This window comes from Diuraphis noxia, unplaced genomic scaffold, assembly GCF_037042655.1.
Source record: "Diuraphis noxia isolate RWA-SAM2 unplaced genomic scaffold, SU_Dnox_SAM2 contig0004, whole genome shotgun sequence".
Taxonomy (NCBI): Eukaryota; Metazoa; Arthropoda; class Insecta; order Hemiptera; family Aphididae; genus Diuraphis; species Diuraphis noxia.
The window spans coordinates 51,308,613-51,324,322 of NW_028301714.1; the positions used below are offsets into that span (position 1 = coordinate 51,308,613).

The 15,710-nt window shown below is 27.5% G+C and overlaps 2 protein-coding genes across 7 annotated transcripts; one reads left to right on the forward strand and one right to left on the reverse strand.

The window, feature by feature from the left end:
• Positions 1-2,034: 2,034 nt before the first annotated feature.
• On the forward strand, positions 2,035-12,542 carry Hsl (hormone-sensitive lipase). Of its 6 annotated transcripts, none has more exons than XM_089225914.1 (13): positions 2,038-2,332; positions 3,004-3,075; positions 4,173-4,552; positions 4,631-4,817; positions 5,375-5,489; positions 5,547-5,654; positions 5,720-5,910; positions 5,964-6,243; positions 6,662-6,850; positions 6,921-7,242; positions 9,860-10,001; positions 11,083-11,208; positions 11,272-12,542. In XM_089225914.1, the coding sequence occupies exons 3-13, from the start codon at positions 4,209-4,211 to the stop codon at positions 11,356-11,358; spliced, it is 2,091 nt and encodes a 696-aa protein (XP_089082040.1). In that variant the 5' UTR covers positions 2,038-2,332; positions 3,004-3,075; positions 4,173-4,208; the 3' UTR covers positions 11,359-12,542. The 6 variants fall into 6 exon arrangements, 4 of the variants coding, with proteins under 4 accessions (XP_089082040.1, XP_089082043.1, XP_089082042.1 ...); XM_089225916.1 differs by lacking the exon at positions 2,038-2,332 and adding an exon at positions 2,421-2,578; XM_089225915.1 differs by lacking the exon at positions 2,038-2,332 and adding an exon at positions 2,605-2,742.
• Positions 12,253-13,882, reverse strand: san (Probable N-acetyltransferase san). The gene is made up of 4 exons (XM_015518596.2): positions 13,775-13,882; positions 12,852-12,988; positions 12,602-12,785; positions 12,253-12,542 (listed from the first exon to the last, which is right to left on the reverse strand). The coding sequence occupies exons 1-4, from the start codon at positions 13,780-13,782 to the stop codon at positions 12,353-12,355; spliced, it is 519 nt and encodes a 172-aa protein (XP_015374082.1). The 5' UTR covers positions 13,783-13,882; the 3' UTR covers positions 12,253-12,352.
• Positions 13,883-15,710: the final 1,828 nt, after the last annotated feature.

Genomic DNA, 15,710 nt, shown 5'->3' on the forward strand with positions numbered 1-15,710 from the left:
TTTGATAATGTGATCAGTGTATCAAGAACTAACTTAAATTCTCTTCGATAAAATAAATGTATTGTAAATTCAACCTCAGTTGATGGTCTTGAGTCAATTCGTTTAGGACATAATCTTCTACGATGATGTGTTTTAAAATAGCTCTCTGGGTTTGTTCCAAGTAAATTTGCAAAAGATAAAGCGCTGTCAATTAAATTATTTATAGCGTGTTCATCAGTGTTTATCTCAGTCATAATTTTCATAGTGGAATCAATTAAAGCTATAGCATCAATTATACATAAATGTTTAGTTTCAAGAGTTTCAGTAAGACATTTTAATTTGTACATAATATTCTTCATAAAAATTATAGAAACAATAAAATCAAATGAAAGTAATTGTTTTTGATTATTATTTTTATTTTTACTTATCAGTAAGTTATAATATTAATATTACCCATAGTTATTGTATGATATTCTTATATCTACAATATTATAAATAAAGTAGATATTTTTTTTTCATAGGAAAATACTTAAACTATGAATTTTATTGTATAATATAAATACAATTTATAGTTAAATATTATAATAAAATACTTAAAATATTATTAAATTGCCGACTCAATGACCTATTGATGAGCCATTGTGCCAACTGGGCCCAACTATAACTGTCGTGGGGGGGTGGCCCACCCCCTACACCCCCCCCATCAGGACGGCCCTGATTATTATTATCAATCATATTAGTCTAAGGCAGATGACTTGTAGCACTTGCTTATTTGATTTGCACATTGCACTGTGACAAAAATAGCAGAGTACAAAACAAATACAATTCAAGCTTTCACACAGCTAGTTTTGAAATTTTATTTTGCATATAAATGCATATTTTGAGTAATTTTTGTTTTTAGGGCATATTTTACACTTTTAGACTGCATTTTATACTTTTAGATACATATTTAACTGAAATCAAGATTTTGATTTTTCCACATTGACGTTTTTATTTCAAAAAATACAGTCGTGTTTAGATAAAAAATTATTTATTTTAACTTTTGTCGTATCATATGGTTTTTGACTATCCTTGGGCATATGTTTTTCCTTGAAGCACTTGCAGAGCAGCAAAATTATTTTAACTAAATTATGACTATTATTTTTTTTTTGTGCCAAAAGAAGAAATATAAAATTAAAAAAAAAAAAATTATTTTGTTTATTTGGTTATGGTACAAAATATATTTAAGTTATGTGATTATTTTGAATTAATATACATGCTATTTATTTAATTAATAATTTTAAATAAATTCACTTGAACAAATTTTATAAGCATATTTTAAGTGCATATAGCATATGATAAGGTTTTTGTGCATAAGTGCTTGCATATTTAGAGCTTTTTTAGAGCTACAAGTCCTCTGCTCTAATTATTACCCCGCTGGTGGTGAAAAACTGTTTGGATTAAATAATCAAAGACCGTGGATGAACCGATTAATTATTACTATAGGGCTTTTATGAGAGCTACCAGCAACGAACTAAAATAATATGTATTATAATATCTTAGTTTATAGAGCTTTTAATAAAAACAATAGATAGACGATAGACCTTATATAATAGACAATAATTACTGATTAGGTATAAGTTATACCATGTTATACTAGTGCTAGTGCAACTACTAATAGTACTGTTACTGTACTATTCAGTGAATATAAATTATCATCATTGTAAAACCACCCCACACACGGTCATTCTTGAACTCTTGAATAACAATCAACGTGAATGACAGTAAAAATTCAAATATGTTTGAATTTCATCAGTCACGAAAATGGATTGTCAGTCATAATCATTGAATAGCCTTGACTGGTTGTCGGTTGACTTAGAGTCTTTGACTACATGACTGAGTTGACTGACGAATGATGATCGAGTCGGTTGTCACTCAAAATACAAAATACTCAATTTAACTCATCGTGTATGGGCCATGGGGGTCCCGGGCTTAAGCACAGAACAATATAAAATAGACACTCAATCAGCTGATCGTAAGTTAATTTTATCATGGACATAATAATTATTGTTATCTTTATCACAGTGGCTGATCAGTGATCACTCGGCTAGCACATGCCACATAGCACAAATAAAAGAAAATTTAACACTGTCGTGTGTATTACAAATTACAATTATTGAATAATGACATTTTAATTTTTGATCAAGAGCTTAGAAATAATATAGTATAAGCTGATAGACGCGGAATGCGGATACGTTGTGAACTTTTAGGCACTAGGCAGCGGACCTCAGTCTCCAGACGAAATGGCAAAAAGTGACTCATACAGTAATCAGTACTTACATTTTGCAACGTAGTACGAACATATTGTTCTATGGTACGAATGAAGTCTGTATGACTATATATATCAAGTCGTAAATTTTAGTTGATAATAATATTAATATATTCTATTCTACGAATTATTATAAGAATTCAAATAAACACGAAACTTTCTTATCATTTTGTTTCTATACAAGACAGTATACACAGTTGTATTATTATGATATCTGTTGTAACTTGTAAACAATATTTTGTGAATCTACTTTAATAATTAACCATATTAAAGATCGAAGGCCGTTTTAAAGTAATAATTATTTTATCAATGACATATTTTGTATTGATGAATATATTACGATATAATAACTGCAATTATTGTACCTAGTATTTCATTATAATAGTACTTGACAAAAATCTTATTATTTTCGCATTAATATTTTCAATACACATTGTAGAGTGCAGGATACTAGGGTAAATAATTTATGTAATCGCTAAGTGTCATATATTATGTATATACAACTAGTTTCAAGTGTAAAACACAATTAAATTCAAATAACTAGAATTATTTCTTAAATAATACACTATGATACCAAATACTAATAGATAAAAATATTTTTTTCAAATGTAACTGTCAGCATATTTTTATTTCGTATTAATTATTGTTGTGAACTATCATATTTTTTATTTAAATATACCATTTATTAAATACCAATGGAGTTTATTTTTTTCTAGGTTTACAATGTTAAGTCTGATAGTTGAAAATTATATATGAATACCTTGTTACTCACATTATTCTTCAATTTAGTAAGTAAAGTTAAATATGTATACATTCATAACTTGTAACATATTATTTTTATTTTTTTTTTTAAACAACATAATATGCTGTCATAATAAGTACACCACAAAAACAAAAATTATTTTTAAAAGTTATTTAGCCTAATGATATTTTAAAATGTTTTGTTTTAAACTCCATTTTTTTAATGTTTCTAAATATTAAGACGTAACACTAGCATTTATTGCATGTTATATAGTAAATTTACACTCAAAAGATCATGTATAGCTTCTTAAGTTTAAAAATTAGAGTGAATCAACCTTTTATGAATTTTGATGGTAAGAACATTATTTTTGCTTTAATGAGGGTATTTTAAGATAATTCAGTTTTTAATTTAGTTATGAGTATGTTTAATTTATATTAATTATACACCCAACACTCTAACCTACACAATTTAACTTTTATAAAATACCGATTGGCGATTTATAAACACAGACAATGTTTTTACCATCAAGTTTCATAAAAGCTAGATTCACTCTAATTTAAAAATTATCAAATGCGTGATCTGCTGAGCTTAAATTTGTTATGTTACTGATGCACTTGTAGGACGTCAAAAAAAAATGCCAGTGTTATATCTTCGTAAGACAATAAGATATATTTTATTTGAATTTGAATTTCTTCTTTTCTGTATAAGTTTATAGAATATATAAACATGTTGTTTTTTTGTTACTTATTTTTGTTTAATGTTTATAAGAAACAATAATTTAAACTTAAATACTATTTTGTAAACTTAAGGGGTTAAAAGAGTTTATTGACACTTTATACACTAACCTATTTTATAACAATTAATGGATTTTCAGTTTCACTTATGTGTCTACTTATATTGATTTTAATAGTAACTCTAAGGATTATAAATAGAAAAAAAGCTATAACAATAAACAAAAATATCACCATTAGTAACAGAAAAGGCAAACAACTCATATAAGTTTGTTTAGATGCTTTATATACTTGTCTCTATGTACTATGTACTTATCTATTAGAAGATAGTCACTTAGAGCTTCTACAAGCAATAATGTTTTAAATATTATGTCTTATTTACATATGTACATTATATAATTTCTTTTTATAGGTGTGTCGTGTATGAAAAATCATATATATTATTATTATGGCAACATTATTGGAAATAGATGATAATACATTACCATATGACAAACTTAAGGACTTATGTAAAGAAAATATTATTTATTTTACTAATAACGAGAGAAATGGTTCAACTGCCATGGCCAATTCTTTTGAACAGTTGTTTCAAAATATTGATAATATAAAACCATTGGTTTTTGAATTACGTAATGTCTGTCATTTGTATGATTTTGATCCATCTATACCTGGTAATGGATATCGAAGTTATGTCACTGTTGTTGATTTGTTTATTGATCATTGCATTAAAATTTGCAATCAAATGGCTGTTAATCGTGATTCATTTTTCTTCCGTAAAACATTTTATACAAAGTATATTTCTCAACATTTGCACATGCCCCATAACGTATAATTTATTTAATGACTGTATTATTAAAAATATTTTTACAGAGAGATTGAATCATGTAACCAAGTGATGAGTGCATTGGTATTGTGCTTAGAAAACTTATGTCTTTTAATTGGTTGGAGTGAACCAGGAATGTTATTTGCTGGAAATGATACTGAAGCATTAGAACTCATGATGAAAATTGAACCATCTAAACTATGTCCTTTTTATGGCCGCTGTTTGGCTTTTCAAGTAAATGTTTAAGTATTTTTATTATATATACTTTTACCATCAACATATCTAACTCATCTACGTTCTCTTTCAATTCTACATTTTTTTAATAAAAATAAAAATTTAATTGATTAATGTTGATATTTTTTTATTTCAAATACATATCTTATTTTTGCCTTTATTTATGCTATAAAAAATACCGTTTTCATATTTTGATTTACTATTTTCATATTTTTTTTTATTAGTGATGTACGTAAAACTGTATAGAAATTATTCTAAATATAATACATTCAAAAGCATTTAAAATTTCTCATCATAATCTTAAAAAATGGCTTAGTTACTGATAAAGTGATGAATATAATTATTTATTAATTTAAGTTTTCATCAAATAAGAAAATGATAGAAAGCTTTGTAGTTTTTTTAAATTTACTTAAAAACTGCTTTGTGCTTGAAAATAATTTTGTAATGTGAATAAATTTATCAACTGTCATCTATGTGCATTTTATAACCTGTAATACATTTAAAACTGTTTTCAACACTCAAAGTAATTAATTTTATGCTATTAAATTTATTTTAAGTTTAATGAGTCACTACAGCCTGCTTTGAAAACTATTGCTATAATGATGGCTGCTTTTAGCGAAGTCTACTACAATGAAAATGGAATGTTGGCTAGGGCTAATACTGCATGGAATTGTAAGTTAATTGGTTAAAGAATTTTGGATCATATTATAATTTATGTAATATATTTAGGTAGCAAATATATGTTAAATCCAGAATTGAGAGCTCGTAGAATTGTTAATGTCATTCAGTATTCTTCAATAGAGTTTTACAAAGCATTTTTATTTCTTGGTGAAACTGGTAAGTTATTAAAAATAAGGTTGAGAAATAAAATATTGAAATAAAAATAATTTGTATAATTTCAGAACTGTTAAAAAGTTTACCAAACCTAGTTTCTCCTGCAGTAGCTATAAATAGACTAATAGCAATTCCTAGCAAACCATTTTTATACTTAAAACCAGATGGACAAATATTTGAACTCCAGCCTCCTTCATGTCATATTGGACCTGCTGCCCTTAATGCTCGACTAATTGCAAAAACTAGACGCGAAGGCATGGTAAAAAGTTTTTATAATTAATTTTTTTTTTATTATATAATATTGGTTATTAGTTGGCAGAAAATTCCGGTAGCGGTATACTTCCAGAACCATGTGAAAATCTTATCATACATTGTCATGGAGGTGGTTTTGTATCTCAAAGTTCAAGTTCTCACGAATCATATTTAAGAGATTGGGCAGTTCGTTTAGACATACCCATATTGTCCATTGATTATTCTTTAGCACCGAGAGCACCATACCCCAGAGCTATGGAAGAACTATTATTTGCTTACATTTGGGCATTAAGTAATGCAGCTTATTTGGGTTCTACTGCTAAACGTGTCATAATGGCAGGTAAAAATAAAAACAAAACATAGATTTATGCATTTAAAACTTTAAAATTTTTATATTTTTAATTATTTTAGTAATATAATTAAATGATAAAATAAGTAACTAATTTAGACTCAAAAAACTGAACAGTTATTTTCCCGAAAATGTTTCATTATGTTCTTTGCATTATAGTTGTGCCTCATCTTTAACACAGAAATAATAGTTTTGTGTCATTTGTTACAATTTTATAATTTTTTTTTATCAATCTAATTAGTAAAAAGGTAATTTTTTAATCTAAAAATATCATGAACATTTAATAATTAGGAAGTTAAATTCAAAAATATACTGAATAAACAAAAAAAAAACCAACATTTAGGAAAAAATTGTTTGAAATAAAATTCATTTAGTTTTAGTAAAATTATTTATTTTCATTTTAAATCAGGTGACTCAGCTGGAGGAAATTTAAGTGCTTGTGTAGCATTAAAATGTATAGAAATGGGTTTCAGGATACCTGATAGCTTGTTTTTGGCATATTTCCCTTGTGCAATAGCTTGGTCTCCAACACCTGCAAGATTTCTGAGTTTAATAGATCCATTAATACCTCTAGGTTTTATGACAAATTGTTTGAAGGGTAATTATTAGTTTATTCTTTTATCTTTAGGTTCTGCACTTTTATATTTATTTTCATGTATAATATTTAGCTTATGCTTGTTCTCCTGACATCTATCAAGATAGTTTATATGAGTATAAATTGAAAAATATTGCAAAACCCAAAGATGGCAATAATGAAGGCTTTATAGAAGAGGTTGAATCTAGTGAAGAAGCTTTAGAGTTAATTCAAAACACCAACGACAATAGTCAATCAGTAATAACTCCAGTTGAAGAGGTTATTATGGCTGCACATGAACGAAGACAATCCAGACGATTTTCAACAATATTGACAGAAACAGCAGAAAATATAAGTTCTGCTATTACCACTACATTCATTACACTAACTGGAGGAACAACTGAGGAAGATATTAGGTGATATAATACAACTTAATATGTAGTTAAAATTCAGAGGTGGCCCATAAATAGATCAGCTTAAGTATTTTTTTAATTGACAATCTCATAATTAATGTGTTATTCAGAGGTATTCAAACTTTTTCATTCCATGACGCTTTTGGGTGTTTATAATATTTCGACGACTACCAAATTATTATGAAAAAATTGAAACATATGGATACAATATGGTCATTATGGGTGATCTATTATAATAACAGTGACTTAATAGTAGGTACCAAAAATAAAACTTAAAATGGTTATGTGATGAGTAGGGAACGGATTTGAATGCAAATTGCATTTTTTTCTGAATGTCCGAAAACATTGGTTTCCAAGCAAAAAGTTCATTTCATACATCAAAGAATTAAAAAATGTAACTTTTATTTTGCATTTTTAAGACTTTAATGTATTTTTTGAAATTTTTAGTGCATTTTGTGGTTTTTAAGTCATTTTTTCAACATTTTTTCCACATTCATTCTAAAAAAAAATTAAAATACCTAAATATGTATTATGCTACGAAATTACGAAATTATTGTTGACACGTGTAGACGCAAAATATATACATACAAGTTATTACAGATTATTACCCACATTAAGGTAAAGATAAGAGATAAGATACGATAAACTATTTATCTAAAGTTAATTAATTAAGGTTGTATTGTATTTAAATATTTTTTATTAGATTTTTTATAATAATGTGTTTTTTTATAAGTTTTAAGTGTAAAATTGTGTGTTTAATGAATATAAACCCATTTTTAAAGTTTTTTAGGGCATTTTTTAAGTGCATTTATTGATGTTAAAGAATTTTTTTAAGGCATTTTTCTTGTTTTTTAGAGCATTTAAATCCGTTCCCTAGTGATGAGTTTCGTTATCGTGTACATGATGGTTGCAAATAATATTTATAATAATTATACAAGACCTAGTTAGGTAAAATGTTGATTTCTGGTACTTTGACGGTACTCCCTTCGCAAACTCACGATGCCTCTGTTAGCCATAACGCACAGTTATCTTATACCCCTGGTATAATTTATAAATCAGTCTTATACAACCTAACCCTTACAATTATGCAGGTGCAGACTGACTGGGGTGCTAGGATGCTACAGCATCCCTTGCCCTAAAATATATCTTATTTAACATATAATCTAATTTGTTTTTTATCTAATATTGTACAATTTTGTTTGAATGTTTGTTGTGACTTAGTACCAATTAGCGTTTTTATGTATTTTCAATATTTTAATATTATATTATTATATTTATAAATAATCAACATATTTTTAATTTTCCCAAACATTTTTGTTATTTTGCCTTATTATGTAGCGTCCCGTTCCCTTTATTATCAGCCCATGCTTGCAATTATGTCCCGAGTCCAGGGGCGCCAATGTATTTTGAAACACCTATGACAATTTTATTTGAGTTAACCCACCCACCCACCCACCAGACCCATTTACAAAACAAAAATAATACTCATCAAAACGATATAGAACAGTTAATCTATTATTCTATTCTGTGGTTCCTATTTTTCTTAACAATATAGCCACCTGCCCATTTATTTACCTATATTATGACATTTGTCATAGACAAAATCTACTTTCAGCGCCCCTGCCTGAGTCCAACTCTGAATTTTATTGCGTAATAACATAATTAAAATAGACACATTTTTATACTAAGATAGCAGTTATACCCAGAAGCAGATTGGCCTATCGAGAAATCGGGAATCTTCCCAATGGGCTGGTTCTTGTGAGGGCCAGTGGGGCCGCTATAATTATTATAAAATTATTAAAAAAAAAAAAAAAATTATATTCAAAAAATTGATTTAAATATTTTCAAAAAATCTTGTAGTGAAAAAAAGTGTGCAAAAAGTGTACTGTTTGCTGCTTTAATGTATATTGATGAAATATAAGATTTACAGTGATGTATATTATCAACTAGCACTTAACCTTATCTGACTAACCCAAAACTGTTATAGCTTTAATGATAGGTACCTTATATATTTTACTAATATTTTTGGGTGACACTAAACAAATTTTGAAATTTCAGTAGAATTATGACCATTTTTTTTTATTAATTGGTGGGGGGTTACATTTGTGGTGCAGGGCCAGTGTGCTCCATATTTCCCCAGCCAAAAAGAATTGCCAATTCGCCCCTGGCTATACCTACTGTTTTAGTTGAGGAATCTAATAGGTTATTGTATTTATAGTTCATCATATTAAATATGGATATCTTTTGAATAAACCCATCATATTTTTTCTTTCTTTTCCATCTTATTTTAATTTACCTATATTGTAAATATTAAACATTAAAAACATTATGAAACCAATTCTTAGAACTATGGATTCAAAAAATTAAAAATTAAAATATGATTAAAGTAATCAGGAACCCTAAAATCCTAAAACCATATTCGACTTACAAATAGCAGAGCTATTTTAAAACACTAGGAAAAAAATATATTGCTAAAAGTCCCAGTCCTATAAATTAGTGTCATATTCATTTCTCCAATTATTATTAAGTTTACAATGTTTACATACTTAAGATTTTAGAATAAATCAAAACAATTTATTATTATAGTTATTAAAATAACATTTTACTGTTTTGGGTTTAGTGATAGTGAAGATGCATTAAATGAAGTAGTAGAAGAAACACCATTACCAATAGATTTACCAAAGTTACCAGAAGATCCATTTTTATCACCCTATTTTGCAAATGATTATCTTTTTAAACAGCTGCCACCTATTCATATTGTGGTATGATATGATATATAATGATCTTAAATTGTTGAATTAGTGCTTATTGGTGTTATAATTAAGTTAAGAGGGTATATTTTTATACTTATAATGATGATTATGTATACAGGTTGTCCTGTGAGGATTTACCCATTGCTATATCTCCTGAGATATTAAATAGGTTTTTTATAAGACTCACTTAGACAAGGGCCACATGTATTTTATTTCTTAATTGTATTAAATTTTTTGGTAAAAAGTTAAAAACAAATAAACCTATTTTATAGAGTTTATTTTGGTGAAAATTTTGACCTTTTAACATTTTATTTTCATTTATCACATGGTTTTTAATCATTTTTTTAGTTTATAGATAAAACTACAAAAAACTCGTTTTTATCCGGGTGGCGAGTTCCCCTCTACGGCTAATGGGTATATCCTTACGGAATTTCTTGTATGTGATATTAAGTAATATAATTTTAAATTTTAAAATTATTTATGAAAACTATATTTAAGTTTCTGTAGATTTATTTAAAAAAATAAAATCATAAAATAATTATACTAAGATAATTGTTAATTTAACTGTTAGAAATTTGTTTATTTCAAAGAATTTATACATTCACAATCTAATAATAATATCAATTCTAGTTATTTACCTGAATTGAAATATTAAAACTAAAAAGTAGTAAAAACTTAAAAATAGCAGTTCAATCACATTTACTAGTGTCTTTCATATCATATATTTGCTAAATTTATAAAATACACATTCCTATAATCAATAATCAATAATCAATAACTTAATATTACCTAATAAGTCATTATTTTACAATTAATTATATTTATTTTTAATTCGTAAAATATGTTGTATATATTTTATGGCAATACAATGGTTAATGATTCATTTATTTAAAAAAAATAATGAATTGTTTCTGAAAAAATGATTATTCAATTATTATTTGACCATTGTAAAATTTATTATAATTTATAACTGATAAAAAACTTGGACTAATCTTTATTATACTACATATTTTAATTGGCTTAAAATATTACCGTCTACAGTATTTGTAATCATGTTTTTAAATAAATTTCATTATTTACAATATTTCAGACAGTACACATGGACCCATGCTTAGATGATTGTGTTATGTTTGCCAAACGGTTAAAAGAACTTGGAAAAAAAGTGAATATGGATATCTTAAAAGGATTACCTCATGGTTTCTTAAATTTGGCTATTGTAATTTGATATTTATAACTTATATAATTTTTTACATACTTATTGTGCTTGTATTTTTAATAGACATGTAAAGAAGCGCATGAAGGATCGGTATTGTGTGCTCAACGGATTGCAGATTTATTTAAAGAAATTGAAATATGTGAAAGTTAATATTCGTTTTGAATCTCATTTCATAACAAATAATTTGATAAATTGTATATATTGTATTCTACATTCTGTACTTAATATTACTATCTTGATTTAAAATAATTAAAATCATGAAGTTAAAATTCAAAATTCTAGTATTTGGTATGATTTTAAGTATTAAGAGGATGTGATACCCACATGTGTTATCTCCGTCTTACAAGTGTGTAACATAACAAATTTTATGCTCATCAGATCACGTTTAGTTCCATTAGTTTAAAATTTAGAATTAATCGACCTCTTATAAAAATTAAAGGTTACATTATTACACAAGGTTTTTTATTACGAGTGTTTTAAAATTGTAAATTGTTTGTATATCTCAAAATACTCATAACTCACTTAAAAATTAAAATATAATACAAAGCCTTTGAGAATCCATAGATAATAATGTTTCCTTTAATTTTTATAAGAAGTCAATTCACTCTAAATATTAAACTAACGGAGCTAATTGTGATCTGGTGAGAGTGAAATTTGTGATGTTATGCACTTGAAAGACGGAGAAAACACATACAGGTATCACATCCTCTTAACAGATTTATACCACTATTTGTTAACATTTAAGAGTGGAGAAAGCATATGTTGTCTCAATCTTATAAACGTATTTTGTGTTCAGCAGTTCCAGTTAAGTGTAATAACTTTTAATGATAAATTAATTGAATATATAATTAACTTATAAATAACAACTCAATCTCTGTTTTTACAAGAATTTTGACAATATTTTCATTTTTGAGCAAGTTATGATAATTTTTTAATTGTAGCATATGTAAGACAGAAATGTTACACACGTATATGGAATCCTCATAAGATACCTTGGGAAACTAGTTTTAAGACTATTTCAAAAATACTTAAACAACCCGAAACTGTTTTTATGTGTGTTTATTTTATACTGTATGTATATTTACAGTATGTGTTCTATTATAATGTATTAATACAATAAACAATTAAGAAAGCTAATCAGTATTTAATCTTTTTTAAAGTTATTTGAATGATGTTCATTTTTCCCATTTATAGTTTTTGGTTGTAGACGTTTTTCCAGCACGTAAGCATCTGCTGGTTCTATCCTCTTATAATAATGCTCTTTAGTTTCAACTATCTCAAACCCAAATTTTTTGTAAAACTTTATGGCACTGTCATTATTCAATTGAACATGTCTAAAAAAAAAAATTATTTAAAAATATAATCCTTCAATGTTTATGCTAAATATACTTACAAATAAACACTATCAAATGTACCATCATTTTCAACATAGTTTAAAACATGTTCAACCATCATACTTCCTATACCAAGTCTTCTATACTGTGATAAGCACCCCAAAGTCATTATATAAAGTCGACGACCAACTTCTTGGTCTATTCGACAACATACAGCTCCAACCACAATATCATTATAGTACGCTAAATATATATACATAAATATATGAATGCATTTAAAAAGTTATAGTGATCAAGTAAGCCACATACCTAACTTAGCTAATTCTCCAGCTTCTAGGACATCTTTATAAAACTTCTCATTATATGACACAGGGAAAACTACAGTATTTAATCGTTTGAGTTGTTTTATGTTATGATGAGTAATTTCACCCAATTCCAACTTGGCTCTAAAAAAATAGTCACATAGTTAAATTAGTACAAGAAATCTGTTAACTAATATATTGTAAAACATTATACGATCTAATGATCTTATAAGATTTTTAAAATTGATGAACATATGAATTAAAAACAGCAAAAATTCTTGATTGTATAATCTTTCAAAAACAAGCGAAACATAATCATAGTTACTAACAACAAATAAATTTCATAGGCTAAACTGAATCATGTGCTGAAAAGTCAAGATCCAAGTCAATAAGCAGACATTCGTCTTTGATAAACATACATAATGAAGGTATCATCAATCATTATAATCTTTAGTTGTTGAAAAGTTTAATCAATAATTCATCAAAAGGACATACAATGTGCAAAAGACCTGTTCAAAGAAGCACTATAAAACTCAAATATTGTTATCTGTTTGATTTTGAAATTATATATTTGTTTGATTTGTGCAAAGATACCATATTGGAGCACTAGTATTTGTAAAAAAAAATACTGATCAATATGTCTATTATAAGGCAGGTATCTTGAATTTTTGTTTTATCATCAAATCATAAAAGGTTAACAACTTTTTTTGAAAACACAATATTTGAAATGTATACATCATTTTATTATTAGTTGTAGTTTTGTTTAATAATTGTTCATAATTTAAATGAATAGAAATAAATAATACAACAATTAATAACAAATAGGTATTTACAATGAAAATTTCAAATATAACTTTGATAACTTTAAATACTATTTAAAAATGTGAAATTTCTCTCGTAAAAATCAAACATAGTTCTAATTTGTATTACCTCGTCATGATGGTTTTGGTTTAACTCCAGTAAATATTTTATAATTCCAGTAGACACTGGACACTGTCTAAACAGTCGTGGTTCGACTTTAATTGTTGAAATCTAAAATAGTAAATCTTTGATAATAAATTCTAAAATGATAATAGTAAAGATAAACAGTACTGCCACCTTAGATATCAGTATATATCAGTCACAACCAAGATCGTGGTCACAACTTACAACCTCACGACTTACGGACTTCTTACTTCATATTAGTTAATAATGTTCATATCCACCAGACGACGAAACCACGAGTATCAGTTTTGCACAGGCCACAGATTGTCAGATTATATACAGTGATCTTGTTCCATATTATAGTCTCTGATATTAGTATATTATTATATTAGCATAGACTTATAAACATAAAACATTATGAACTTGGGATAGTCTATATGCCGTTTATGGATTTCAGCATTTAGATTGGATTATACGACGATTTAGGATACTATATATCGGCTGTCATATGACATATAGTATGCGGCCTACCGGCCGCTGTAGGATGCGGTCTGCCTGTGGTTTTTACATATTAGATACATTTTAATCTTTTTCTATCATTTAAATACACTTTATCTTAATTGCATTATACACAGATAACAATACTTTAACATTTTGTAAAAGTATTGGCTCAATAGCTCAGTATGCCATTTTTAATTGCGGGACACCATATTTTATACACCCAATATGTTGGCAAAAGTAATAATAATTAGTAGTGACGAATCTACCACAATTTTTTTAATTAGCAAAAATCTTGTGGCAAATAATGAAAATTCCGAATGTATTAAGTGCGGAAGTGCTATGAATTTATATCTCATACCTACGCAAGGAGAGAGGTAAGGAGTGTTATAAAACACAAAAAAAAATGCAGTTTATGATATGACAAAAACTTTATTAATTTTAACGCACATGACATCTGAAAGACGGTCATCTGATCTGTGGGCTAGAAGCGCTCATTGCGCTAAAATTGACGTACAACTAAACCATACCATGCGTATCATATCAGGTACAGTCAGGTCCACTCAGACAATATGGTTACCCAGACTTAAGGAGACTATCACACACCACAAAGATATTACATAAGCTAAAAAGCCTGCTACCAGTTTTGCCACTACAAATTGACATCCTCGAACATCCGCCATTACGCCTTAAGTCTAGAGCTCTCATATGGCATGCAGAAACTCAAAGCGAATCAGTTGAGTACCTATGGACGAGACGCTGGGAACAGTCAGAACCCCGTAATAAAGACCTGATCAAAGAACCATTTAAAAAAGTCCCTGGCTGGGATGGCACAAGGGCTATGTGGACAACGCTTAATCGAATAAGAACGGAACAAGGAAGATGCAACTACCTACTTCACAAGTGGGGAATGGTAGACTCTCCACTTTGCGAATGTGGAGAAACGCAGACAATCAAACATATGGTTGAGTCGTGTTCTATTACAATGTTCAAAGAAAGATTAACAAAACTACACGAGGGTGGACCAACAGCTATAAAATAATGGCTTGAAGAACTAAATACTCGTCTGTGATTTTTATTGCTATTAGTATTGATGTTATTATAATTTACTATACCTACTATAACCTATCATACTAACACTTTATATATTTTATTACCTGTTTTTAAATAGTTGACTAGTTATCTTAATTATCATATTTATTTATTTGTTTCAAATTTTACTAACTCTATCTATAACATTTCTCACGTTATCTAAAGTCGAATATGTCATATGCAAATAATAATAATAATACTTGGGTGATAACTAAGGGCCCTCTGTACTTTGGTTGTAGTTTAGTCGGTTGCCTAGTGTACTCTGGTGCATCTTCTTTAGACAAACTATTTCACCAACTGAGTAATTAACATGTGCAGCGTTGTACCTTATCTTCCACAACTCATGTTCCTT

Coding starts and splice junctions, on each gene's coding strand:
- Hsl (XM_089225914.1), top strand. CDS start 4,209: ATGGCAACATTATTGGAAATAGATGATAATACATTACCATATGACAAA. Junction 4,553..4,630: donor CGTAAAACATTTTATACAAA/GTATATTTCTCA, acceptor ATATTTTTACAG/AGAGATTGAATCATGTAACC. Junction 4,818..5,374: donor GCCGCTGTTTGGCTTTTCAA/GTAAATGTTTAA, acceptor ATTTATTTTAAG/TTTAATGAGTCACTACAGCC.
- san (XM_015518596.2), bottom strand. Junction 12,786..12,851: donor TGGAGAATTAGCTAAGTTAG/GTATGTGGCTTA, acceptor ATATATATTTAG/CGTACTATAATGATATTGTG. Junction 12,543..12,601: donor ACATTTGATAGTGTTTATTT/GTAAGTATATTT, acceptor TTTTTTTTTTAG/ACATGTTCAATTGAATAATG.